At 41.8% G+C, this 27,706-nt stretch overlaps 1 protein-coding gene across 4 annotated transcripts in view; it reads left to right on the top strand.

The window, feature by feature from the left end:
• KLF3 (KLF transcription factor 3) overlaps positions 1-26,141 on the top strand; it is a 43,112-nt gene extending 16,971 nt beyond the window's left edge. For 2 of the 4 annotated variants that reach the window (XM_053403880.1, XM_053403881.1), the window contains exons 2-6: positions 4,403-4,497; positions 14,666-15,134; positions 15,882-16,032; positions 18,256-18,416; positions 20,699-26,141. In XM_053403880.1, coding sequence (XP_053259855.1) covers positions 4,441-4,497; positions 14,666-15,134; positions 15,882-16,032; positions 18,256-18,416; positions 20,699-20,880 — 1,020 coding nt within the window. In that variant the 5' untranslated portion in view covers positions 4,403-4,440 and the 3' untranslated portion in view covers positions 20,881-26,141. Of the gene's footprint in view, positions 1-4,402; positions 4,498-10,808; positions 10,935-14,510; positions 15,135-15,881; positions 16,033-18,255; positions 18,417-20,698 lie in introns of those variants that run through there. The other 2 variants (XM_053403882.1, XM_053403879.1) reach the window with 2 other exon arrangements.
• The last annotated feature ends 1,565 nt before the right edge of the window (positions 26,142-27,706 follow it).

The following is a 27,706-nucleotide window of genomic DNA, read 5'->3' as shown; positions in this document are numbered from 1 at the left end:
CTATCATTGTGGGTGAGCGGATATGACTTGATGGAGCATGACTTTTTTCTTACACAGGGAAGGGAAAATTAGTGACACAGCACATGCGTTGCATGTTTTAAGGTCCTAGCATCTGGTACCTTAAGGGGAAAGCGTTTGGGGTTAGAGCACCGGGGAAATCCTCTGCTGGAGATCTTGAGTCAGGATCTGCAGTACTATAAATAATTGTGTCTTGATCCTTAGGCTGAATTCATTGCTCTGCATATTGTCTAGGACAGGGTTGGCTCAGTAAGCTGGGGCTGCAGCAAAAAAAAAATATTGTGAATTACAATGCTGCAGATGGCACTGCGTTTAATCATTTGCCTGTAATTTTTCATAAGACGTCATGTGCTCCATAGTTGCAACCTTAAATTGCTTGATCAGGCAAAACTTAAAGGTGATAATGAAATTTCTGCATTCATGTCCGCCTAACCTGAAATTGGCCATGGATAGTACAATGCCTGTCCTAAGTGATCTCTCATTCCAAATAAACGTGAAAGATAATAATAGGTTTTCCTTTCAAGGCAATTGGCAAACCTGTCCCAGTGTACACTAGAAAATTTTAGTGCCTCCCTTTCTCTACCAGCTCCTGCCAAAGGGTCCTTGGAAGAGGAGTTTAGGAATAATCTGATTGAAATGAATTGCTTTTGTGTTGTCCTCTTTATTCTTGTTTTGTTTTGTTTATTTTATTTGTTATGCCACCCTATAACCACAGGTCTCATAAAATCACAATATAAGAACACAAAATCTCTTGTGGCATTTTATGTTATAATTCTTCTCTCTTCCTTAGGTGGTGGTTTGGGGGGGGGTTAAAAACCCAAAGCAGTTCTGGGATTGACTCAGTGTTTTTACCAGTGTTCACTATGTTCTGGTTTCCAGAGGTGTTGTGTGATTCACCATTCGTATCGTGTTTAAAGTTTCCATTGGAACCTCTCTGTCTACCTTGAAAATGCTCCCTTTGTTTCATTGGGCAAAATACAGAGAGAATTTCAAAAAACGACTTGTTGAATTCTATGCTTGCAGTGAAATCTACCGCAATACACAATGGATTGTTCTTTGTTGCATATTTTTAGCGCCACCTATGGATACAAACAAACAGTGTCGCGCTTAAGAACTTGCATGTTATTTAGGACAGGATTAAGTAAGGTATTGAGTGTATTGTTCAGCACTTGAGGCCTCAGGAAAAAATATGAACTACCTGCAACATTATGCAGATGGGGGGGGTTATATGTAATGTTCATATGAGTTTAAAGATAACCTTTTGACATTTCAAAAAATTGTTTCCTTAGTGCTTATTCACACAATTCTGCAAGACTGAAGTCTGGCAATGTGCTTTTTCTAAAAAATAAAAATTTAAGATGGCATACTTTATTTATATGCTAACAAAAGCTTATGGGGCACAAAAAATATCCTGAATGGGGGGGGGGGCTATAGATCCCATGCATGGCTGACATAACTCAATCTCTGCCACTGCAATTTGGGAATAATAATGATATATCTTATTTGCACTGGAAGGGTAATTTTAAAAATGTTTACAAACCAAAGAAAGTAAATTAGTTTGTTATCTAAACTCAGGCCGTATCTTTGCTGCTGTATTTTTTTTTGGGGGGGGGGTGGATGTACTGCTCTCCAATTGCAACTACACTAAAATCCTGGCTATCTGCCTTTTTTTTTTTTAATGGGGCAGCAATCACCAAAGAAAAGGCTTAAAAGAAGTTCCTTCTCTAGGCAGCAGTTGTGTCGCTGTTAAGCTGTCACCTCTCACGCTTTACTGAACGGTCTTAATGGCCCTATCTATTTTACAAAGGGGCAGATTTGGGCCAGTTTGCATTGGGCGCCAACACTAGAGGGCATTGCAGGACTTTGCAACTTTAACTGAAAGGTGGGGAGGCATCCAATTTTGGCCTTGCACAGGGCACCACTGAAATTTTAAAGACCAAAGTCCGCCACTGATTTAACAAGTCACTTGCTGAGTATAAAAATGCATAGCAAGTCTGCTACTTCTCATGTCTTTGAAATAAATGGCCGTACTGTCTGCCCTCTTTAAATATTTCATTGGTCCAATACGTAAAAAAATTCTGCTTCATCCATAACATTATTTCTTTAACTCTGTTGTTTTAATGCTTTTCCTATTGACTCTTGGCAAGTTTGGTAACTGTTGATGATATTTAATACAAGCAATTTTATTTTTATAATTAGCTAGATATGGGCGATGTATAATATTAAGAGCAGCTTCCCCCCTTTGAACTGAATTGGACTGTTGAGGGCAGTGTTAGGCTCTTTACAGTTGCTACGAGCACAATTACTGAGTTCTACTTAATAAAAGCTTTCCTTTTGAGAAATAATTGTGCCATCAATTCTGAAGCTTGATTTATCTCTCATTTTGCTGATCCTTTCCTAATTAGTTCCCGCTATTGTAACATGAGAGGGAATTTCTTCCTTTCCAGAAATAACGGTCGCTGTATTCTGTCTGAATACAACTGTTTTGCATGCTCTGAGCTACAAGAATGTGAATTGGAAATGAAACAGAATTCGTAAGATTTGTTACCCAGAGCCAACTGGGGCTTGTTATTTGAGGGCCCATCCTAACAATTAAAGGGGAATTAACATTGTTTTTGGGGAGCAGGGAGGATTACTAGTATTTACCTTTAATCGTAAAATTTGGTGTGTATTCCTCAGTCCTATTCTGGAGTACTGAGATTGTCCCACAGAAATCAAGTGAAACTGTCTTGTTTACATCTTACAGCCTGTATCTTGTGCCAAACAGTTAAATGATTTCAATTTGATTCCTTCAAGCTATGTCAGTTATTGTTTCTGTGGTGCATTTCAGTCATCCTTACAAAGCACTGTTCATGCCCATTTTACCTTTGGAAATTGAGGCCCAGAGCTCTCCTGGTGAGTTCACAGCTCATGCAGAGCCTAGAATCAAAGTTCCAACAGGAGGTCTTATCATCTAATCCCTGGTTTAAACTGCCTCTTAGGTGGTATTAGAAATCAATTCCAGACTTTAGGATAAATGTCGACAAATGCAAAGGCTTTCCAGCTGACAAAACAGCATGTGAAGGAACTGTACAGGATTTCCCCCATAAACAAGGTGTGTTACTTTAAGACCTCATTGCGGACACCGAACATGTGAGCAGGACATCTGTGTGATGAATGCATTCTCTTATGTGGAGGAAAGAGAAGCAAGAGTGTTTGGTTATTTGTAGCCGCTGCTTGTGCTAATTATTCTGAATTAAATCTGGATAAAAACATCAAAGTAGTTCAGCATCTGGGAGTGGGGTTCATATAAGCCATGGGTAGGCAAACTAAGGCCTGGGGGATCCGGCCCAATCGCCTTCTAAATCTGGCCTGTGGACAGTCCAGAAAATCAGTCCAGGAATCAGCGTGTTTTTACATGGGTAGAATGTGACCTTATATTTAAAATGCATCTCTGGGTTATTTGTGGGGCCTGTCTGGTGTTTTTACATGAGTAGAATGTGTCCTTACATTTAAAACGCATCTCTGTGGGGCGTAGGAATTCGTTCATTTTTATTTATTTTTTTCAAAATATAGTCCGATCCCCCACAAGGTCTGAGGGACAGTGGACCAGCCCCCTGCTGAAAAAGTTTGCTGACCCCTGATAATAGGACTCGTATTTTTTTCTAGCAGCTTTTAAAAAATAAAACAAGTTTCTGTACTTGATAACATATTTCCTATTGTTACATAGATGTGTTTTGAAGCCAAAAAGTAGTGCTCGTGATAGCATAAATGCAAAGTAATTTCCTGAAGTTTTAAGACATTATCGCACAACTTCATACGTGGTGTTGCCCTAAAGAGTTTCTGAGGATAAGCTGCGAAGTTTCACTGACAAACTTAATAGGTGGTCTTAGGCATGCCATTATTAGCTTTTTGCAGGCACCTGCAGCGGCTACATGGAGATGAGAATGCAATTTTAAAAGTATAGAGCAGGCATAGGCAACGTTCGGCCCTCCAGATGTTTTGGCCTACAACTCCCATGATCCCTAGCTAACAGGACCGGTGGTCAGGGATGATGGGAATTGTAGTCCAAAACATATGGAGGGCCGAAGGTTGCCTATGCCTGGTATAGAGCTGTTCTAAGGAGTATGGAGCTAATAAGGTTTTTTGCATGCATTACTTGCATGTAAGGCCTTGCCCAAGCACAGTTGAGAGGGGACTCATGTTTCTACCCCTGCTCCCAATGTTGGGTTGTTTTCTCCAATAGCAATAAGCTGCGCCCAGTCGTTTGCATGCCGTACATGCAATTAACTCCTATGCGCAGTAATGTGAAATATGTTCACTTAAGAGCTGAGTATTCTACAGCTTTCTCATGCTTTGTTTTTTTCTTAAAACCCTCTCTTGCTTTCCCCCCTCGTGTTTCTAGAGTCCTGCACAACAATATAAGTAAAGCTGACTAAGAAGATGCTAATGTTTGACCCTGTCCCCATCAAACAAGAAGCAATGGAACCCGTTCCAGTGGTTAGTATTTAAACATTTTTTTTAAAGTTTCTGTTGTCATGGGTTATATTCTAGTCGTGCTGTGCTGAAACCTGTCCCCTGCCCCCAATTTCACAAATCGTTTCTTTCCTTGCAAACAAGGCTCCTGTTTTGTTTTGGTTTTTTTACTCCTTCATAACCAGGGGCCTTTTGCATTTCTTCAGAGTTTTGGTGGACGTAGAGTTCAGCTTTAATCATCACAAGATGGGCAGGAGTTGTATGTGCGTTTATTTCCATTAAACATCTCTCTAGCGTTCTGCAGCCTTCCTAGCTGTCGGCACTTCCTGCGGCAGTAGTTACCTCACAGCATGCTCCCCTGAACTTTAATTGAATCGCAGAGTTAGGCTGTGAGGGCCTGTGATCCATGTGCTTTCTGATTTTCTATTTAAGGAAGAAGGATCTTCTTTTGCCTTGACAGAATCTTTCTGCACCAGATTCTTTCAAAGTGAAAAAGACCACACACACACACGAACAGGTGTCAGGTGCATAGTAGGCTGCTTCCCACTGGTTACAGGAAAGCACACCTGAGGATATGGGGAAGCTTTTTTGGAAATGCTGGTATCCAGGAAAGTTGCAGAGTGCAAAATCTCCAGAGGGATCATTTTCACAGGAGAAGAAACAACACTCCCACAAACACCCCTGAGCTGCTTTTGAAGTAAAGTAAGCGCTGTGGGTTAAACCACAGAGCCTAGGACTTGCCAATCAGAAGGTCGGCAGTTCGAATCCCCGCGATGGGGTGAGCTCCCGTCGCTCGGTCCCTGCTGCTGCCAACCTAGCAGTTTGAAAGCACATCAAAGTGCAAGTAGATAAATAGGTACCACTCCGCCGGGAAGGTAAACGTCGTTTCCGTGCGCTGTTCTGGTTCGCCAGAAGCGACTTAGTCATGCTGGCCACATGCTGTACGCCAGCTGCCTTGGCCAATAAAGCGAGATGAGCACCGCAACCCCAGAGTCGGCCACGACTGGACCTACTGGTCAGGAGTCCCTTTACCTTTACCTTAAGCGCAAAAATAAATCACTGCACCCCACCCATGAGAGCCACTGACTAGTTAGGATAGCCTCCTTTTCCCTGACCAAGGTTCTGTGTATTTAACAGGCAGGAATTCAGCAGGTTCAGTTTTCCTGCCTGGTGATGCAGTGATGCTGAGCATCAGCTGTTAAGGGCACAGGGGGGTCTCTGCAAGTGAAAAGTGGTGACTCTACATTTAACAAGACCTGAGTCTTTTTAAGTCTTTCTCTTTCTGCATTTGGTCCTCTTAGCCTTACTTGCATTTCCCATGTTTTCTCTTACTGTCGATGTTTGAGGTTTTCTGCCTGAGCCACACAGGGGTGGTAGGAGAGAAGGGAGCACCTTGGCAATGTTCAAGGAAATGAGCTTACGGTCTAGGATGTTCTAGGGTGAGTCTGGTGCCATAAGCCTGTTTGCTTTGTTTGCCTCTGTGTACTTGGAAAATAGTCGCAAAGGGGAAAATTTGAATAGAGGATTGTATGTGAAGGCTTGCTGGTAACGAGAAGCTTATACAATTAGATCATCTTTGTGTGTTTGGCTGCTGATATTCCTGCCAGCGGTTATACAAGATGTAAGGGTCACTTTGAAATAAAGTTGTCATGGATATTTGTAATGTTTGTTAGAAAGTATCCAATAACAGTGTTCAGCTTTTGGTTTAATTTTAATTTTAAAAAACACTCTTTGTGGGGGACATTTCCAATAAATGCTTCTTTACCTGGATATATTTTAATAAATGCTTTCATAAAGGAAGTTTTAAAACTTCTCCTTTAGTTCACACTGTTTTGGTCAAGAAAACTAAGAACTGCCCTTTGGGAAATGAATGCAATTGCCCTCCTAAGTAATTAGTGTGGTTGATTATAGACCAAAGTACTTATTGGTTGCTGTTCCAAAAGATAACTGCTATGTTTTCCTCAAAGTAGCTGTAGGCTTATTTCTGCAGAGAGGCTGGAAGTAATTTGCTAGAAATAAGTGGGAATTCGTTAGCAGATAATTAAAGGCTACCTCTGGCATAACATGTGCACGAGGTTTAATGCTACAACAATGTAATAATGTGTGCATTACATTGCATTTTAGCAAGTGCATCCTTGTCTTGTCAGCCCATTTGTAGCATCCTTAAATTAAGTTTCCTTTTTTTTTTAAGGGATTTGCAGCCAAATTGGTACAGAGTTTGACATTTCGGTGATGTTTAGAGCAGCTCAGAGTCCATGTGATGTTGACTGCACTTTGTGACTTCTGACCAAAAAAGAGGGATAAGCTTGCTTTGCATCACTGGTGTAGTGATTTGTAAATAATGATGGATGAAGACCAAAGAGAGCAGTGGTATTAACAGGAAAAGTTGGGCTTCTTCAAAGACTTCTTTGTAACACTCCCATCTGGAGCTGATAGCATCAGTACCAGGGTGTACCTCTAAATTGGTCTTGGATGTTAAGCGGATTGCAGCAGTGAAGATTTGGCGTGTGTTTGTTTATTATTATTATTATTATTATTATTATTATTATTATGTGTGTGTGTGTGTGTGTGTGGTGGAGAGAGAATGTGTTTCGAGTGAGAAGAGGAAGGAAGAAGAGGTGATGACTTTGTGGGGAGAGACTTCAGATATAAACAGGAGAGGAGGGGTGGATGGGTGTTCATGGTCGGAATGGTATACAATGGTACCTCGGGTTGCATACGCTTCAGGTTAAGAACTTTGCTTCAGGATGAGAACAGAAATCGGGCTCCGGCGGCACGGCGACAGCAGGAAGCCCCATTAGCTAAAGTGGTGCTTCAGGTTAAGAACAGTTTCAGGTTAAGTACGGACCTCCGGAATGAATTAAGTACTTAACCCGAGGTACCACTGTAAATGCATTCATACTGCTGGGATAGCTCAGTCAGTAGAGCGTGCGACTCTGAATCTCAGGGTTGAGGGTTTGAGCCCTACATTGGGCTAAAGATTCCTGCATTGCATGCGGTTTGGACCCTCATGGACCCTTCCAGCTCCACAATTCTATGCTCCTGTGATCTATGGTTTTATGAGTGACAAATTCACTTATTTCATTTTTTGGATGGCTTCTTAAACCAAACCTTGGCTTAGTGTGGCACGGCAGCAGAAGGGATCAGGAAGGAACAGAGTGGGTGTAAAACCAGAAGCCTGTGCACTCATGCCAGTGAAGTTTGACTTGGTGTGTTGGGAGAAACCAGACCCGTGTAGCTCCTGCAGTCCCCTTAAGCTTTGGAAGCAGTGGGGGAAGAAGAGAATTTAAGGCGGCAAAGCATGTGGTGTGAGGAAAGAAGTTCAATATTCTGCCTTGGGAAGGCGGAGTAAAACGATCCTCATTTCCTCTTGCAAATCTTACGATTCTAATTGAGAGCATTGCGTTTGCTGCAGTATTTGGCAAAATTGTCACGCGGCCCAACATTTTCTCCCGCTTAAAACTTGACGTTTTTGCGCAATCAGATGCTGGTGAGAGTGGAGTGCCATCAGTGTGTACAGTGGTACCTCGGGTTACATACGCTTCAGTTTACAGACTCCGCTAACCCAGAAATAGTGCTTCAGGTTAAGAACTTTGCTTCAGGATGAGAACAGAAATCGTGCTCCGGCGGCACGGAGGCAACAGGAGGCCCCATTAGCTAAAGTGGTGCTTCAGGTTAAGAACAGATTAAGGTTAAGTACAGACCTCCGGAACGAATTAAGTACTTAACCTGAGGTACCACTGTATAACACAGTTTTTAGCACCAGGAAAAAGAAACGAAGTTGAGTTTTAGCAACACTGTAAGGGTGCGGTTTTAACAGGTTTACCACAATCGCATAATGGCAGGACACACCCACAGCATTTTGTCATCTCTCTGGTGGACTGGGCAGTTCGGGGATGGTGTTACTACACACATGAGTGATAACTATATAGTAGATGTAATTACAGAGTCGCCTGAGCTCCACCCTGTTGAGTACATGTGATGTGAAATAGTTAATGTGGTACTTGTTACCTTGGAATAAACAGTGCCACGGAAGTTTCCAGAAAAGCACAAATTAGCAGCAGATGCTTTTGCTATTGGAGTGTCCACTTTTGAGGCCTACATTTGGTGGAAAGGCAGATAGGGTACACCTGCTTTTTAAGTAAGATGAATACACAAATCTCCCACAGAAGAACAGGACTTACTGTCCGTTGTAGAAGACCTGCATAAATCTTCCTTTTGAGAGGAGATTTGATGTGAGTTCTTAGTGATGATGATTATTAATCATCACCCACTGTATGCTATGTAGCAAGTTTTGTCAGTTAACAGCAGAGTTGCCTCTTTACGAGAGCTTTCATATCTGGGCGGAGATCACAAAATGTGACCTGTTTAGCTGGACTTTGTCCTAGGTGTGGACAAGTGGAGAAGAAATACGTCAACTCCCCGGTTATTTGGATTACCTTGCTTTCCAACTTACACATATTTGAAAAGCAATCTTGGTCAGGATAGACCTGGAAAAATCCCCAGCACATGACTGATGTCTAAAAATTGGATGACACATATTAGGCAGCCTTCATCAAGAACATGCTTGCCAGTATTTCTGTATCCTCACAGAGCTTGCATATAGAAGTAGGATAGAGAGAGAGAGAGAGAGAGAGAGAGAGAGAGAGAGAGAGAGAGAGAGAGAAAGCACCCTGAATAATTGTTTGCTGTGCCATAGAACATTAAGTGACATATTTGAATATTCTTTCCCTTGAAGTGCTGCTTCTTTTAGCCAGATACCCTTCTTCTCTTATTATAGAAAAGCTACTCAAAAAGTTGCAGATGGCTACAAACTGAGCACTTCGTGCTCCTTATAGCCCAGGGTCTCCAAATTAAAGAATTGCTACTCAACATCTAATGGTGCTGCCTTGCAATGTGTATGTGGCCGTATAACTTAAGCAGTATTACACTTATTTCATCACTCAGTGGCTTGCATGCCTAAACTGAGCATATATTCTGTCTCTCTTTGTGATCTAGCTGCAAAACAGAGCACCCGATTCTGAAGTTCATCACATCCATATTTTTTTTTTGCTTAGCAAAATCCAGGAGCTGGCATTTATTGGAAACAGCATACTAGGCTACAGCAGCTGGTATCTTATCTGTGATAAAAATAGCTTTTGTGTTCAGCAGTAGTTAACTACTTCATACCTGTAGGTTGTTTCTGAATATTAATTAATCCAGTTTATTTATTTATTTTGCTGCTGTTCCGGTTTGAATGATCAAATCCAGACTTAACCAACTATGCAGTTCTGTGTAGCTGCAATACAGCCTCTCTGTCAGTAGGAAGGCAAGCCATGGTAAACCACAGCAAACTGAAAACATGGTTAATGGTTTCCAAATCAGCCAAACTGTTAACCATAGTTTCTGGTTCAGATTCATGCAGCAGGACACCTGGTTTGATAGTAGCTTCCTGACATCTTTTCCTGCTCACATGAAGGGAGCTAAGGAGAGCTGCATGTGGATCAGTTTGTGGAGGTTATACATAGCTTGGCTAATTAAGCCAGAAGTTAATTAACTGAATACACCCATTGTTTCCACATACTATTAGGATAACTTGGGACTCTGCCTGGCAGGCTTAAGACCCAGTATGCCATGTAATCGCTGTGATCATGCTGTTTCTAACTACACTGTACTAAATGTAAAACTTTCAAGTACAGTGGTACCTCAGGTTAAGTACTTAATTCATTCTGGAGGTCCGTTCTTAACCTGAAACTGTTCTTAACCTGAAGCACCACTTTAGCTAATAGGGCCTCCTGCTGCCGCCGCGACGCCGGAGGACGATTTCTGTTCTCATCCTGAAGCAAAGTTCTTAACCTGAGGTAATATTTCTGGGTTAGCGGAGTCTGTAACCTGAAGCGTATGTAACCTGAGGTACCACTGTAATATAGTACAGTCAGAAAGATAGCCTTCATGCAGTGACTATTGTTGTGACTGGGTCATACTTTTAGACTATGTATAGAAAGTTTACAGATGCACCGTTACCCCTTGGATTTCATGACTTTTTGACCCCACTATTTTTTTAAAAAAAATAATATTTTTTCCCTTTGTAGTCTGTTTTGCCTGCTAAATGCTTGGCAGGAGTTTATGCTGCAACTGATGCTGTTGAGAGTAGCTTTCAGATCGTGTGTGACTATTATGTTCTGTTAGACAGATGTCACTTGTTAACTTAAGTTTGCCCATAGTGACATGGTTTTGTTTGGTTATTGCCTAATGCCCATTAAAGGGTTACAAATTATTTGTGTGGGGGTTTTCTTGTTTTAGGTAATAACTAACCAGATGTGTCCTATAGCACTTCTCCTGTTTTTGCACTCTAGCTTTCCTTGTTTGCTATGATGTTCATGATCTTCTGCTAGAAATGTGCAGCTCAGTAGAAATGTGGAAAAGAAACCCTGTCAAAATAAATCGGCTTCTTCAGACTGGCACGAAAACAGCTGACTTGGGTGAATTCTGTGCTAGCGTAGCTAAACACAATGAAAATTCTTTCTGTCAAGCTGAGAAACAGAGAGCAAGTTGAATCCCTAGCATAATTTAATAATTTTGTGTTTTTTCTCCCTCAGCAGTTAGGTATTTCCCACTGGAGTTTGTTTATTTAAGCATTCCATGGTTGCTTTAACATCTGAAGCAAACGGGACTTTTAAAATTTAGCTTGCAAGTTACACATGACCTGCAACCTTTAGAGGGGGGGGAACGTGCTACATTATACCTCAACTATAGTCCTGTGCTTTGGTTTGTACATCCCAGACAATTCTAAAAACGCCTGCCTACAATATTGATGTGAATGGGTTTCTGTCCTATAACCCACATGCTTTTCGGTGGGGGCTAAGCACACACGGCTCTGTGCAGTTGTACAGATTTTTGCAGTCACGTTTAATGGGAATAATAATAATAATTTATTATTTATACCCCGCCCATCTGTCTAGGTTTCCCCAGCCACTCTGGGCGTCTCCCAACAGAATATTAAAAGCACTATAAAAGATCAAACATTAAAAACTTCCCTGAACAGGGCTGCCTTCTAAAAGTCAGGTGGTTGTTTATTTCCTTGACATCTGATGGGAGGGTGCCGCTACCGAGAAGGCCCTCTTCCTGGTTCCCTGTAGCCTCACTTCTCGCAGTGAGGGAACTGTCAGAAGGCCCTCAGAATTGGAGCTCAGTGTCCAGGCGGAACGATGGGGGTGGAGACGCTCCTTCAGGTATACTGGGCCGAGGCCATTTAGAGCTTTAAAGGTCAGTACCAACACTTTGAATTGTGCTCAGAAACTTGCTAGGAAGTAAGTTGCACTGATTTCAAGGAAGTCCGCTTAGGATCAACAACCTCAATCAAAATGGATGCAAGGCTATTTTAATTAGAGAGAGAAAACGTGATCTCTTAGAACTCCGGTTACCATCTTTCTAAAAGGCATTCCTTGACATGAAAGGTTTTGAACTTCAGAATTGGTGACATAAATTATTACAGGTGAGGTCCAACAAAGTCACTCAGTTAATGGGAGGAGAGTTGCACGCACAGAAGGACAGCTTCTGTGAATGCAGCTGTGCTTGCCTGGATGAAAGCTCCATCTGTGAACGGAGCAACAACATTGTCTCCCATCCTGTGTTTTTTTAAAACTTCTGTTCCAGTTGCACTCACGTTTGAAATCCATTACCTGATGTTCCAATCCTATAGCCATGAAACAGTGCACTGAGTGTCTTGCACTGATGTAACTAAAGGTGTGTCTTCTCACTGGTGGGGCAAGTTCATCTTGCCATGTTGCCTGCCAAGGTGTGCTCCCAATATGTGCAACCCAATTTTAAGCACATAGGGTTGCAGTTATACAGCTGGCTCCTGCGGTGCTTGAAATCCCTTTTGGATGCTGCGCTTGTCTCCATTTCTGTCCCAGATGCCACACCCTGCCTCTTTTCAGTTCTCACCTTCATAACAACTTATGATCATGTATGGTGATTTTTATGTTTTTGTTTCTGTTAATAATGGCGTTCGACTGTGCTTGATTAGTTTGCCACACTTGTCATAGCACTGCAAATATTTGCTTTTGCAGTAGCTTATAGTACCAGGTCACAAGACGCTGTATTTCAGAAATATTAATATTATTATTAAATTAATGTGCTGCCCTTGCTTCCAAAGAAGTCTTAAGTAGCAAACATTTTTTTTAAATAACAACAATAATTTAAATATTCTGAAATCATTTCAGAAAACTCAGATATCCTCACAGTTGCTAATTTCAAGGTTCTCAGGAACAGTATATTTCAGCCATCAAAATACCTGGGCAAATAGGAATATGTCTGTTTCATGTGAGTGAAAAGCATTCCAGGTACCTTGAATTGCACTTGATTGCCACCTCAATGCATTTGCTTATCTGTTACCACCACAGCATTGCAGTTTTTGTTCTGCTAATGGTAATGCAAGAGTTTAATTTGGCCTTATTGTGGCAATTTAATCTTGTGCAAGCCCGACTGCACAAGCAACCCAAGCAGTGGTTTGGAGGAGCACAGAACTGGTGTGCAATCCAAGAGGTGTGCCCCAGGATCCCTTGCAATATTGCAGGGAGTGCTGGGGTGGACCTCTTGGATTGCTTTGCTTGGGCCAACCCTAGGAGCTAGATGCTTGGTGCTGTTTTAATTATTAGTGTCTCCCTAGTCAGTATCCTTGAATAATTATCATAATTCCCTTGCTTCAGTGTTCTTTTGGTTGTGACAGACATAAGATTGCAAATGAAATAATGCTTGATGGGGCAGAGGCACTGAAGTGTTGAGTCTGGAAAGATTATTGAGCAAATAGTGCAAGTGGCTCTCGGCAGTGTTTGAAATTAGCCAGGTACTTTTTGCGCCTGGCTTTTGACTACTTGCAACCAAGCGAAGATGCCTGGGCACCAGGATAGTGCCTAACATCTGCACCATCTGGGGATCATTGGATTTAGAGTGTTTACATACAGTAATACCCCCATCCTGTAGAATTCTATCAGTTATATTTTAATCTGCACAATCGGAATGGATTTCTGGAACCAAATTGCTTTTTCTGTGCAGCCTGAGCAGGGACAGTCACCATTAAGAAAAAAAGGTCTGAATAGGCCAATATATATGTGGGCTGTCCCTGGGAAAAGTGACTTTTCTTCTTTATCCATCTGAACTAGCTAGATGTTTAACTGAGAATCAATCACTATTATTATTATTAATTCAACTTATATACCACCCTATACCCAGAGGTCTCAGGCGGTTCACAACAAGACCACAACATATAAAATAAAACCAAAAGCAGGAACCCATCATTTGAAAAATAAGACTTTAGAGTTGTCTTGTCCCCAAATGGCAACTAGACAGTCCATTTTGGTGACACTGCAGCCTTGGTTTAAGGACCCATTTGACACCTGGAATATATACCTGAGTTTCTAACACTCCTCTCTAGATGTTGTTGGACTCCAACTCCCATCAGCCCCAGCCAGCATGGCCAGTGGTCATAGGTGATGGGAGTTGTGGTCCTCTGCAGATGTCGAAAGGTCTCAATTAAAACATCCACAGGGATGTTGCGGTTTCATGTAACATATTTACATGTAGTTTTGCAGTGGAATACATTTATGTTGAAGAAATTCTGTTACTGCAAACAGTAGAATAGAACAAAAATAAGCAGCATAGGGGCCATGTCCAATTGGCTTTCCTCCCAAGCACAGTAGCCTTCCTCTTTTGCTCTACAACAAATGGTTGATGGGCCCAGTGGTTCCAGGAAAACATGGCAAGTCTTTCCCAGGACTGTCCTTGTCTTGTGGTTGATGTCTTCACATTAGAATTAGAATCTGAGCTGGCTGAGTCCACATCCTTGTAGCCAGGCCTGACTTGACATATTCACCAAAAGGTACAGAATTAATCCTACCAGGTCAACTTTCATTACAGAAGATCCTGATATATAATTAAAATATATTCTGTAACGTGGCAGAAGTAGTTGATGTGAGGCACCAAGGATGGCTAACCTGTAAGCCATCTGCTTTGTGGGGCTGTATGGTTCTGCATAAGCAGAACTATGCGTGCCTGAGCTTCTCACTTCAAAGAATATCTGTGTAGGATTTCAATTCATATTTGAGTCCGCTGGAATTCAGGTTAAAGCATCACAGAGATGACCCCTTATTTAACAAAGCGTATTTTGTGTCCTGGATTCCATTTCACCTATTTCCTTCCCTCTTTTGCACAGTCGTTCAGCTCCAGTTACATGGACCAAATGAACCACAACAAGTACAGTGTCATTTATTCGACGCCAAACATGGTGCCCAGTAAAATCTACCAGATTTCGGAAGGGTTTTGTAACGGAGTGCAAGTTGAGCCTGTCGACCTCACAGTGAAGCGGAGCTCGCCTCCTTCGTCAGGAAGTTCTCCTTCTCCTTCGCCCCTGAAATTCCAGCCCAGGAGAGGCTCACCTGGATTAAATCTGCCCTCGCCCAGCCCACCAATGAAGAAACTGCAGCCTTTCACGATGCCATTAACAATTCCTCCGGTAATGGCAGCTCTTTCTCGCCATGGACTTCGAAGCCCTGGGATGCTTCCAGTTATACAGCCCGTCGTAGTGCAGCCTGTCCCTTTTATGTATGCTCCTCCCCTTCAGCATCCTATTATGGTGTCCACGGTCCTTTCAGAAGAGTTGGAAAACCCAAGTAGCATGCCAGGTAAAGGTTCTGGATTTTGTGGACTTCCCCATCCCATGTTTTATTTTTTAAAAGATAAATTAAAAAGGGACCTGGTGTTCTTCTGCTTAAAGGCATGCCACATCTGTCGTGACAAAACTGCTTCTGTTTATTCTTTTACAAGGGGATATGGAAGTTAAGTGTTTTCAACTAAGAGCAGGCGAAGTAGATTCCTGCTTCGTGGACCAGGCATTTAACTCTCTGCATAATCTGCGTCACAGTTTTTGTGACAATAAAGGGGGAAGGAAAGGCAGAAACAAGGGATGCTGTCCTGATTAGGGCTGGGTGATAAATCAATATATCGTCCAAAACTGAAGTCCGTATCGTAATACTGGTTTCGTACTTTTTGACCTGGCAATATATTGCGAATCATGATGTATGTGTGTCTGCTAGGCAAAAATCATGATGTGGGAAAAACCGTGAAGCCAGCCAATGCCTAGCTCCATCCTTATTTCAGACATTGTGATATATCGGTATATTGTGCTGTTTAGCTGGTGATATATCACAATATTGAAAACTATGTATCGTCCAGCCCTAGTCCTGACCTCCTTGGAGGAGGCAAGGGCAGTAAAAAATGCAATAAGTAACAGTGTTTCGAATGCAGAACTTACCAGCCTACAAAATATATTCAGCAGTTGACTATCTTCCCAGGAATATCTTAAGTTAGTTACATGTGGCATGTAGAAGATGGGGAAACGTGTTTATTTGCTATGTTTGTTTTTCTTGTAGTGTCTGTTATAGAATCTTATGAGAAGCAAGCCCTAAGGAAATCTATTAAGGTGGAACCAGGCATGGAATCTCCTAGGAATGACTACTATCCTGAACAAATGTCCCCTCCGCTGATGACCTCATTGTCGCCTCCTCAAGCAATGCTTCAAGAGTAAGTAGCTAACTGGAGTCTTATACTACCTCGTTTAAACGCAATACTTAATTGCGTCCTCATTGTAGATTGCATTACCGTGTTGCATTCTATGCAGGGCTGCCCTGGAGGCAGTAGCTAGTGCAAAATGCAGCTGACCAAGGCAGAATATTGCATCCTATTACACCACTGTTGAAAGAATTGTGCTAGCTGCCAATTAGCTTCTGAGCTGAGTTCACGGTGCTAGTTCTGGAGTACACAGCCCTGTGCAGTTTGGGGGTCAGAATAGCTAAAATACAGGGTCGTCTCTTACACCCAACCAATTGTGTAAATTGTCTTTTTGGTGCCTGTTGAAGACTTTTTCAACCAGCCTTTTTAGGAAGAGAGTTTTATCACAGTTGGTATCTGAATTTATTTGAAATTGTTTAGATTTTATATATACACACACACACACACACACACACACACATCGTTTTTATATATGCAGTTGTTTTGTATATGGCTTTTTTGTAATGTGAAAACACTTTGAGATGCTTTGTAGGGTGTGTTTCATACATCAGTTGAATAGCAATGGATTATCTAAAATGTTGCATGATTTAGTTGGGTTTATAAAGAGATAACAGCTCATTCCCTTTCTCAAAGGAGACAGGATAAGTTTCCCTGGGAAACTTCTTCAGAGACTTTTAAAACATTGCTAGGAACCTTAAAAGAAGGTGACCTGTATCACTGAAGTCAAGCTAATGGACACAGCTAGTCTTGTACCCAGAACAATTTTTTATCCCCTCCCTCAGGCCTTCCACACACCCCTTGACTGAAAAGAAAAGAGGGGGAATCAACCTTTCACTATCAGTTGCAAGACATCTTGCATTAGTGTAACTGAGTTGCACTGGTGCAGTAAAATATCAAAGAAATGTGCAGATGTAACATCTCAGAACTTCATTTGTGGGATCTGTACCTGCTGCAGTTAGAGATGTTGAATGTTGTAGATTGCACTCAGTTTAGTTGTGTAAGACACCATGTGGTCAAAAAGACTTTTTAAAAATCAAATTTAAAACAAATCAGGTAAAAGAGCCTGTGGACTCTCCCCAGTCCCTTTATTTCGGCAATTTGGCTTGGCTCTCTTACGTGAGATCTAGAGCTATTTGTTTGGATAGCTGGCAGAACTTTGGTCTAGATAGGGATTGGTTCTTTTTGAAGTCTGTGTGCCCTATTAGCTCTGCACCATGATAAGTTACCAAAAACACTCTTTATTGATTGGGCTTCATGACATAGTTACCTCTGATATGTTGATAGCTCTTCTACATTATTCCTCCTCATATCACCACTTGTACCACATACAGTTCCTTTTTAAAAAACAAAAACAAAAAACAATCTTGCAGAAATTGCACAATCACTTACTGAAGTCCCACTTTTTTTAAAGACAGAAGTTCTAGATGCAGGAAATAAGAGATGGGGCTTTCTGCTTTCTAATTAGAAATAATGAATGGATAGCTGTCGTTTCTATAAACGTGTACGGATACAGAACTGCACAGCTGTTACTGCCTGCTTTTAAGGGTTATTCCTAGGCCAAATGCTCTTAGTGTGCATAATGTGCTCTGGTAAGGCCACACGCCTCCAACTGATGGAAGCCTAAGAGTCGATTTTTGACATCCTGTGGGTGTGGCACATACAGACGAAACTCTACTTTTAGGGATTGACATCAGTGGTGAGGAGAGGCCGCACCCTTATGCCAGCCCTAAACAGGAAATTCTTAATTGGTCTCTAGGGGAATTGAGAATAAAGCCTCTTAAGAAAGAACTGGTGGGTTTAATAATGTAAAAAAGCTGTGAGCCAGCTCATTTTTAAAATTTCTTTCCTAAGCAGAAGGAAAATATGTCAACAAAAGCAATAGACGTTCACTGGAAGCACTAACTGAGAATTTGGAAAATCTAAATACAGTATGCTTGTCTGGGAAACAAGAGCCTGATCTTAAAAATAAACGAAAAAGCCTAGCATGCTCTGGAGATTTTTTTGTTGTTCATCCCACAGAATGAATAAAACCCCCAGCAGGGAAGAGAGCCAAAATATTACCACGAAAGACCATGAAATTTGCTAAGCTTGCTTGAATTCTTCCACATGCATGTAATGTTGTTTAGGCTGCCAAAAGACAGAGGGGGTAGTGAATAAAGGAGCTCTGTGGTGTAACATTAAGGGGGATGTAGCTAAGCAGATTTCATCGTTGACCTGCGGCTTAACTTCATGCAGGAATCACCCTTCAGTTATCGTTCAGCCTGGTAAGAGGCCTTTACCTGTGGAATCTCCAGACACGCAAAGGAAGCGCAGAATACACCGATGTGACTACGAAGGCTGCAACAAGGTTTACACTAAAAGCTCCCACCTGAAAGCTCACAGAAGAACACATACAGGTATGAGGCAGATCCAAAGATCACTTGTTCTCTTGTCACAACCCAACTCAGAAGTTTCTAAGAGAAAAAATAGCTCCATTATCATACAGTCTTGGTTCCTTGGCAGAGTAAGATCACATTGAGACCTAATTTCTGACTGAACCATTATTATGCCAGCACTTCTCCTATAGATGTAGAAGCGAATGACACAGTATTACTGCACAAGGGTCGCTGTGGTGCTCTGGAAGAGAAGGAGTGAGAACAGGGTGGTAGTAATAGTAGTAGTAGTAGTAGTAAATATCCTGTCCATCTGGCTAGGTTTCCAGCAGATATAAAAGTATAACAGAACATTAAACATTAAAAAACCATACCCTATACAGGGCTGCCTTCAGATGTCTTCTAAAAGTTGTGTAGTTCTTTATCTCCTTGACATCTGATGGGAGGGCGCCACCACCAAAAAGACCCTCTGCCCAGTTCCCTATAGCTTCACTTCTTGCAGTGAGAGAACCACCAGAAGGCTCTCAGAGCTGGACTTCAGTGTCCGGGCTGAACAATGTGAGTGGAGACCCTCCATTTGTAGTATGCTGTTGGCTTTTATAGTCCTTAGGAACTGCAAAGTTCAACACAAATGCACATGAGCCACTTCTAATTGTAATGTAAAGGTTAGTGATGCTTTGATTGGCAGGACAGCTGCATCAGCCCAAGTTGCTGCTAGAATTGAGCTGTAGGAATGCAAAATGTGCGTGGGGAATATATACAATTTAATTTGACTGGAAAGGTTTTGCTCTAGCCATGGGGCCGTAAATAAAGCCAGAAAGCAAAACTGACCGTGGCCCTGTCTACCCATTAATTACTGGCAACATGCTTGCTGTCAATAAACGCTGTTCCACCACTGTGGCGCTCCATATTTTGTTTTATTGGCAGTGTATCATGTGTCTTGCTCAGGTTATTGTATTTTCATGCCATGGCAGTGTCACTTGTCCCTTTGGTGCCAGGAAGTCAATGTGCTGTACAGCTGATGGCATTATCACTTCTTGTATTTCCTTAGCTTCAGGAGTGGCTCAAATTAAGGCCACCCTACCACTCTGTAACATGTGTCACATACCAGAAAATTTCTCAATCTTGAGACTGAGGCTTCAGATATGTAAAATGTGGAATACTTGCCTGTATTTTTAATTATTTACACTTCAGTCCAATGAATATTTACTCAGATGTAAGCCTTGCTGGGGACGCGGGTGGCGCTGTGGGTTAAACTATAGAGCCTCTTGGGCTTGCCGATCAGAAGGTCAGCGGTTCGAATCCCCGCGACAGGGTTAGCTCCTGTTGTTCGGTCCCAGCTCCTGCCAACCTAGCAGTTCGAAAGCACATCAGAGTGCAAGTAGATAAATAGGTACCACTCCGGTGGGAAGGTAAACAGCGTTTCCGTGCGCTGCTCTGGTTTCGCCAGAAGCGGCTTAGTCATGCTGGCCACATGACCCGGAAGCTGTACGCCAGCTCCCTCAGCCAATAAAGCGAGATGAGCGCCGCAACCCCAGAGTCAGCCACGACTGGACCTAACGGTCAGGGGTCCCTTTACCTTAAGCCTTGCTGTGCTCATTGGGGCCTATCCCCTAGCAGGTGTTAAAGGATTTTAGCCTTGGTTTTGTGTTTTTTTTTGTTTTTGTTTTTTGGCACACACTTTTGCTTCTCTGAGTTGTGGCTGGTTTATTTTTCTTATTTTTCTACTGAATGGCGCTAGTACCACCACACCCTTCCACATCATCACTAAATTTGTCTTGGATACAGCATTCTCTCTACAGATCTTGTTCTCTGTTTCTGAGCTCTGTTCAGTGAAGGCTTTCACAAATAGAAAGGGTGCAATTTTCACAAATTCCCCTTTTCTCCCAGGCACTCTCCAACCCCGTATAGCATGCTGGCTTGTGGGAGGGAAGGGAGAAAACAACAAAAATAACCTCACCATGGATAAATAATGCCCACAGGACTGAAGAGCTTTCAGAGAGATGAAACCGAATGTAACTCAAGATTAAAAGCAACAGTTAGGGCTAGTGGACAAGTCAGTTATGGATCAAATATAAAGACATTCTAAGGCCCATTTTTAATCCAGAGAAACCTGTTTTACTAGAACATCTGGTGTAAATGTAAAAATATCCTGTAGTTTTTAAGTAACAATGCTGTTGACAACGGAGGCTTGCTTTTCTTATGTGTTCCTTGTGTAAAATGAAAATATGTTCCATGAGTTTTTGTTTTGCTTCGGTTTTTTAATTGCCTTCCCCCCTCCCTTTTTTTTCTTTTTTTGGCCTCAGGTGAAAAGCCTTACAAATGTACTTGGGAAGGTTGCACATGGAAGTTTGCTCGATCTGATGAACTAACACGGCATTTCCGGAAGCATACAGGAGTCAAACCTTTCCAGTGCCCAGACTGCGACCGTAGCTTTTCCCGCTCCGACCATCTTGCCCTTCATAGGAAGCGCCACATGCTAGTCTGAAACACTCTTCCTTTGGCTCTCTTCATAATTTCTTTTCATTTTTAACCTGTGCATTTTAAGTTGGATTCAGCAGGCCTGAATCTCTGGATTAATAGCCTTGAAACCTTCCCTATGGTCAGTAAGAGATGTTTGCTTGACCCTTCTTTGCCCATGCCACGGGTCAGACCTACAGAATGTGAACATTTTTTTTCCTCCTGGGGGTTGCTAAGCAAACCCTTGCTTGCCAGCATGCAGATTAAATTTCTGTGAGACTTAAGTGATCTTGTAATCGAGCTGGCTAGTTTTGCCATTTAATTAACCAGCATATGTTGATCATAGTCACTGTTGTTGGAAATCCAGCCTGCTAGTCCTTGCCAGAGACTCTGCACCCTGTAAAGGATGCCTGTCTCCTTTTTATGCTCAGCAATGCAACGAATGGATCCTTTTCCAATGTGGTTGGTTGTAGAAGCATGTTCCACAAGACACTTTTTGGATGTGTTTAAAAAAAAAAAAAGAATCCTCAAACTGGGAGTGAATGGAACAATTTTTGACTGATGAGTGGCTGTTTATCAGCAGAAATGTTGTCAATGCATCATGTTGTACATCCTGACCGACATTGCCTCTCTTTTGTCTGTTGTGTAGAATGCTAGCTTGTGTTTGCCTGGATATAGTGCCTCGGTAGATTCATTAAGCAATGACCTTCTTGTAGTGTAGTTATCTGTGTTTTGTGTTCAGCTGTATGAATGGAACACACATGGTACTCGTATGATGTGGCATTCGATGATACATGCAATAATCTACCTCACTGAGGAGGTGTGGTAGGTACATTATTTTCTCATCACTCCTCTGCATTTCCTGTTGTCTACACAAGGCCTCTGGTCCTTTCCCCGGCACAGTTTAGAAGCAGCAACCTTTTCAGCAAAATGAACCTGAACTGCTGGAAGGCACCACCATATTCATAAGATAAGTGAGGAAGACAACCTCTGAATTTAAGCACTTCTGTAGATCTCAAAATTTGAGTATCGCAAATGGAAAAGGTACACTTTGATCTCTCATTGCCATGTTCCACAGAAGACCTTCATGAAGTCCCTCAAGTGATTAGTAATGCAGTCATGCTAGGAGTGGTAAAATACGCAACCAAAAAATAGTTATTTAAAAATCCAGCATGGTTGATACTATTCCATATCCTCTAGAGATTTCATGGAAAGATTTGAAGGAAAGAAAAATTAGTCTTTTCACCAGTGTGCCTACAAGCTCTTCTTAAAATTATGGGTCATTTGGCTTTCATATTTTTAAAAATGGAGATAGATAGATATATACATTGAGGCCAGAAGCAATAAGGGGAATGAACAACAGAGGAAAGGAACTCATAATGTGCTAGGAAACACTTTATCGAAATCAACTGTTGTAATCAAATGCATTTTGAGTTAACCACCCCTTCAGGGGCAACCTGTTTCATTCAACACTGTCAAAGTAGTAGTGTGCTTCTACTGTTTCATAAACTGTGTTGGGCTTCCATAGTTCATTTCTATAAACTATTTTCTAGCACTTTTTGTAGTCCTGTCTCCTCTTTTCTTGCACAGAAAAATAAAAGTACAGCTGGGTGCTTACTTAGCTTGGTGACTCTCTCCCATTGAAATCAGATGTAACAAAGTAACTGTGGCTGGATAATGGCCACCATTTTTTGTGTCATGCACTCTGTATCTGCACACCTGTTCTAGATACGCCTTGTACATTTTTTCTCAGATTCAATTTGGTCTGTAAATCCCAGGTAACTTCAGATTAAGGCTGCAATCATTTACACACTCATGGCAGAAACCAGCATTGGCAAGCAATAGGACTTATTTAAAATTAAAATTAAATGTTATGTTAAAAAGTATAAATTCATAGCAATAAAGGTTTGAACACTGAAAAAGAGCAATAACAGTGATAAACAGTCTCCCCCACTCTGCCCTCTTCTAATCATCATGGTTCCTTCCATCTAAATTTCGTGCAGGATTGAATAATGGCAAGAAATTCATCTCTTCTGTTTTCCATAACTAATAGGTTAAAAATCAAGTGTAGCTCATCAATTCAGTAACTTCATTAACTAAGGATCTTAATATACTTTGAAATACACTTTTGATTTATTAGTTTATATAAGTTTAAAAAGAGGAACAAATAGGGACTTAATTTTCTGAGTATAGGATTGTGCTGTGACATTTTCTTCCCTTCAAGAAAGCATGCACTTCCCCACTCCTGAAAGGAAAACGTTCACAGAACATGTCAGAAGGCTGATACGGAAGAGTTGCCACTTAATTAATTGCAAGGAAGTTGAGGCAGGCTGTTGAGAACAGTATCTTTGTTGAATGCAATAATAAAACGTTCTGCAGAGTCACAGGTGCAGAATTCAGCTTGTGAGTTGCTATTGTGAAAACAGGAGAATAAAGGTAAATTTGGGAAGGAAGAGATAAAGAAATGCTTTCTACATTTCTTTAAACTTTAAAGCCAAACCCAGAAGTATTTGAAACTTCACCTAGTTCAATATATAGGTGCTTCATATAAATTTAATTTTTCTCTAGAAATTAAACTGACAGAGCAAGGGAACTGTTGCATTGTTCAGTGTAATCAGTCATGTGTGTATGGTGCCTGTTTCACAATCAAACCTTGCAAGAATTAGGAATGTTTAAGACCAGCCTGGAAATCCAAAGAACAATCCAGTTAAAAGTGTGGCACATTTTTTTTGCTTTGCTAATAGCTAGTTTAAACCAGGAATAATTGTACTGAAGCATCTGCAATCCATTTCATCAAAATGTAAATGGAGCAAGAAAAAACCTCTCTAGTGTTGCCAAGCAAATCTGGGAAACACATTACTTTCTGTTGTGTTGACACACTTAAACTACTCTGTTGCTAACATGGAAAAACACTGAACGTGGAAACTTGATGAGATTTCTAAGTGTCAGCAAAACAGGAGTGGGAACTGTGGAGCACAGAGTGCCATACTAGGATTCGAAATTTAATTCTTTTGGATCCCTCCAAAAATAAGATATTTTTTTTTCCCTTCTACATTAAAACGTAACGGATACAAATTACCAGCATATGAAAATTGGTAAACTGTGTCTAAGCATGGCTGAAATTGCTTTTTTCCATTTAGGATGTTTAGCAGTGCTTGGCTTAAAGTGCCTTTGATTTCAATTCCACACTCGAAGAGCTACCACTTTCCGAGCTCATCAGATTTGTCGTTCAGATATGTCTTCAAAGACTCATTCATTTGTGGTGCTGCTACATGTTATCTTTTATTTCTTAAAAAAATACTTTCTGCTATATTAATTATTCTCACAATCCATCTGAAGTTGTTTCAAGTGTGTAGCAACATTTGAGTTTATCATATAAAATGCCAGGAGGAAACTTGCCCTTGTTTTTAAGAAAAAGTTTCTGGAATGCTCTACTGTGTATCAAATACATGGGCTGAAAAAAAATTGCAGCAGGGTGAGCAGAAAATGACCTGCAGTACAAAATGGAAATGCCCCCTTTAAGATGGTTTATTAATGCCACATAAAAAAATTATGTGACTAGTTAACTTCAGGCAAACAAAGTTCCACATTTTATCTGCATGCTTCTGTATATAATTCTGGGATTCAAAGAGCAAACAGTATGGCCAAAGGCTTGTTTAGGTGTGATGAGATTTTTATCTTTTCTGCACCTTGGATTATTGCTAGTTGCAGTCTAAATCAGGAATAACTATTCCAGCTCAAACACTCTTTGTTTATAGGTCCCCTCCGCTTCAAAAATGTTTGTCTGTGTAGTGGGAAATTGGAAAACACTGATGTTTAGGAAATAGGAGTCAGAAAGCAAATGGAACTGGTTGCATATTTTCAATCAGGGCTTCAGGCTCTGCGTTTGGATACAAAGGTTCTCTTCTGATGGAGTCTTCCTCCAGCAGAGGAAGGGAACTTTGGATCTAATCCTATATTTGCATATTACTAGGGAGATAAGATGCAGTCCTAAAAGCCCTTACACTGAAGTAGCTCTGTTGAAATCGGGAGATAAGAATCCATGCTCTGATACGACAGTCAAAGTCTAGTCTCCCACCGGCTTGGAGGTAACAGCATTGCCCACTTTAATTCTGTGGTCCTTATGGAGGGAAGCAGGCCTGTTTTTAGTAAGTGTGGACCATTTCAGCCATGCAAACTTCCTCATCTCTAATCCAGATTGTAACACGTGTCTTGAGTGTGCCAGGAAAATTCAGGCAACCATTGGCCAGAGAGTCAATTCCAATTCCAAGCCCCGCACTCGGCTTTGGGGACACTGCAATAGCCAGCCCCATAGAACTTCCTGCTACTACTAGTCCTTCACTATTGCAAGTGGAGGTCGTCTTTTGCCTACTGGGGGTGGGGGACATGTAATTGCAAGAGAAGAGGCTCAAGCAATTTTGAAAAGCAAGTGGTTAGCAAATGAGGAAGATTCACTTGTGTTTGGGGAAGGAGTACGCAGTCCAAATAATTAAAAGTTACTTTTCTAAACAAACCATGTGCACTAGTAGTATTCCACTGTACAGAATGCAACTTTTAGGATACTGTTGATCATGTTTTCAGTTAAATAGCATTATGGGTGGTTCCAAGAGGGATTGTTCAGAGCGAAGCTGATATTTCTATAATGTGGTTTTAATTGCACACTGTAGTTCCAGTTTTAACACACAACACAAAACCTTCTAATTGCAGGATCTTCTTTGTGTTCTGTTCTAACTTAGCAAGGTGTAGATGAATGCAAATCCTTTCCTTTTAAACAGAATTTGCAAAAGTATTTTATACATATTATTTGAAAAGGGCTATAATAATTCCCATTACATTTTACAAATATTAGCACTTTCTTGATATTTATGTATTTTAAATGTTATACGGTCAAAATAATCTTCCTGCTTAGCATCTCTTAAAACTTTACCTGCAAATGTAGCAGGGCTATTACATTTACTTTAATACTTGTATAAAAATATGCAGAATTTTTTTAAAAATAAAATGTAATATATTTTATAAGCTAATAATAATCGGGTAATTAAAGGTTTCTAGCATGCATTCCTATCATTTGCAGATACTGAAGCATTTTGGTAATCTTTCTCACTAAATATGTGAATGTTTTAATGTAACTTCACTTTCTATTTTTGGTAGTCCAATGGGAATTCAGTAATGACATTTTGTCATGTCAAACTGTGAACATAATTTGTACTGTACAGTCCTCATATGTTATATATAGTATACTATATGTATTATACTTGTTAATAAAACAAGACAAATATTAAATGTCAATCTGTAGTTAAAACTATCCCTCAAAACTTGACAAGACTCCCCCCCCCCGAATCTTGATTTTGCCAAATGGCAGTTGTCCTTAGATACAGCCCTGTATTCTTTAAGGTAAAGGGACCCCTGACCATTAGTTCCAGTCGTGGCCGACTCTGGGGATGCGGCGCTCACCTCGCTTTATTGGCCGAGGGAGCCGGCGTACAGCTTCCAGTCATGTGGCCAGCATGACTAAGCCGCTTCTGGCGAACCAGAGCAGCGCACAGAAACGCTGTTTACCTTTCCACCGGAGCGGTACCTATTTATCTACTTGCACTTTTTGGCGTACTTTCGAACTGCTAGGTTGGCAGGAGCAGGGACCGAGCAACAGGAGCTCACCCCGTCGCGGGGATTCGAACCGCCGACCTTCTGATCGGCAAGCCCTAGGCTCTGTGGTTTAACCCACTCCGCCACCCACATCCCATGTTCACCCGTATTCTTTAGGAGAGCTTATTTATTACTTACTTATTTGGTGACTCACTAAGAAAGTTGGTTGACTGCAAATATCACAGCAGATCGTCATATTCAACACATCTGGCACATGCAGAAGGCCATTGCACATACATCATTAGCCGAATCAGGAATCGTGGACCTGAAATCTGTGCTGCATTACTATCAATAAAATACCGTATTTTTCGTCCCATAGGACGCACCTAGTTTTTTGGGGGGGAAATAAAGGGGGGGGAAATCCCTTTATTAACCCCCCAAAAGCAGGTCAGAGAAACCGAACCAGGTCGAGGAACAGCGGGATGGCGGCGCAGCGCCTCCCTGCTGTCCCCCGAGCTTGTGGGGCTGGCCGATGTCTGCCCGGCGCGAGGGGCACTCTGCTTCAGGGCGCCCCGCCCGCCGGGTGGAAGGCTGCTATCCGCAGCGTGGGGAGCCCTGCGGGGAACTCCTGCAGGGCTCCCCACGCTGCAGATGTCTGTCCGGCGGCGTGCGGGGCGCTCTGCTTCAGGGCGACCTGCCCGCTGGGTGGCAGGCTGCTATCCGCAGCGTAGGGAGCCCTGCGGGACCTCCCGCAGGGCTGCCTAGGTTGCGGGTGTGTTCCCGAAGCCCCGGGCGCCCTGAAAGCAGGGCGCCCGACGTTCCGGGAAGCAGGCTGCCAACCGCAGCCTAGACATCCCTGCGGGAACTCCCGCAGGGCTGCCTAGGCTGCGGGTGTCTTCCTGAAGCCTGGAGAGCGAGAGGGGTCGGTGCGCACCGACCCCTCTCACTCTGCAAGCTTCAGCAAAAGCCTGCATTCGCCCCATAGGACGCACCCAGATTTCCCCTTCATTTTTGGAGGGGGAAAAGTGTGTCCTATAGGGCGAAAAATACGGTACACATTCGGCTTTGCATTTCTATTCTGGCGCAACTAGTCACATGTACAAACACTTGTTATTTTTCAGAATTATTTTATGCATAAGTGAAGTTGGATTATTTAAAGTGCACTTGACCAAACGTGAATGTTTCTCTGCTTGATTGCCCTAGCATTAATTCCCGTATACAACAAAAGATACCCATCTTTGCATCACTTCATATTTTCTGCTTTCATT

The sequence above is a fragment of the Podarcis raffonei genome, chromosome 9 (assembly GCF_027172205.1).
Source record: "Podarcis raffonei isolate rPodRaf1 chromosome 9, rPodRaf1.pri, whole genome shotgun sequence".
NCBI lineage: Eukaryota > Metazoa > Chordata > Lepidosauria > Squamata > Lacertidae > Podarcis > Podarcis raffonei.
This window is presented reverse-complemented; position numbering and strand designations above follow the sequence as displayed.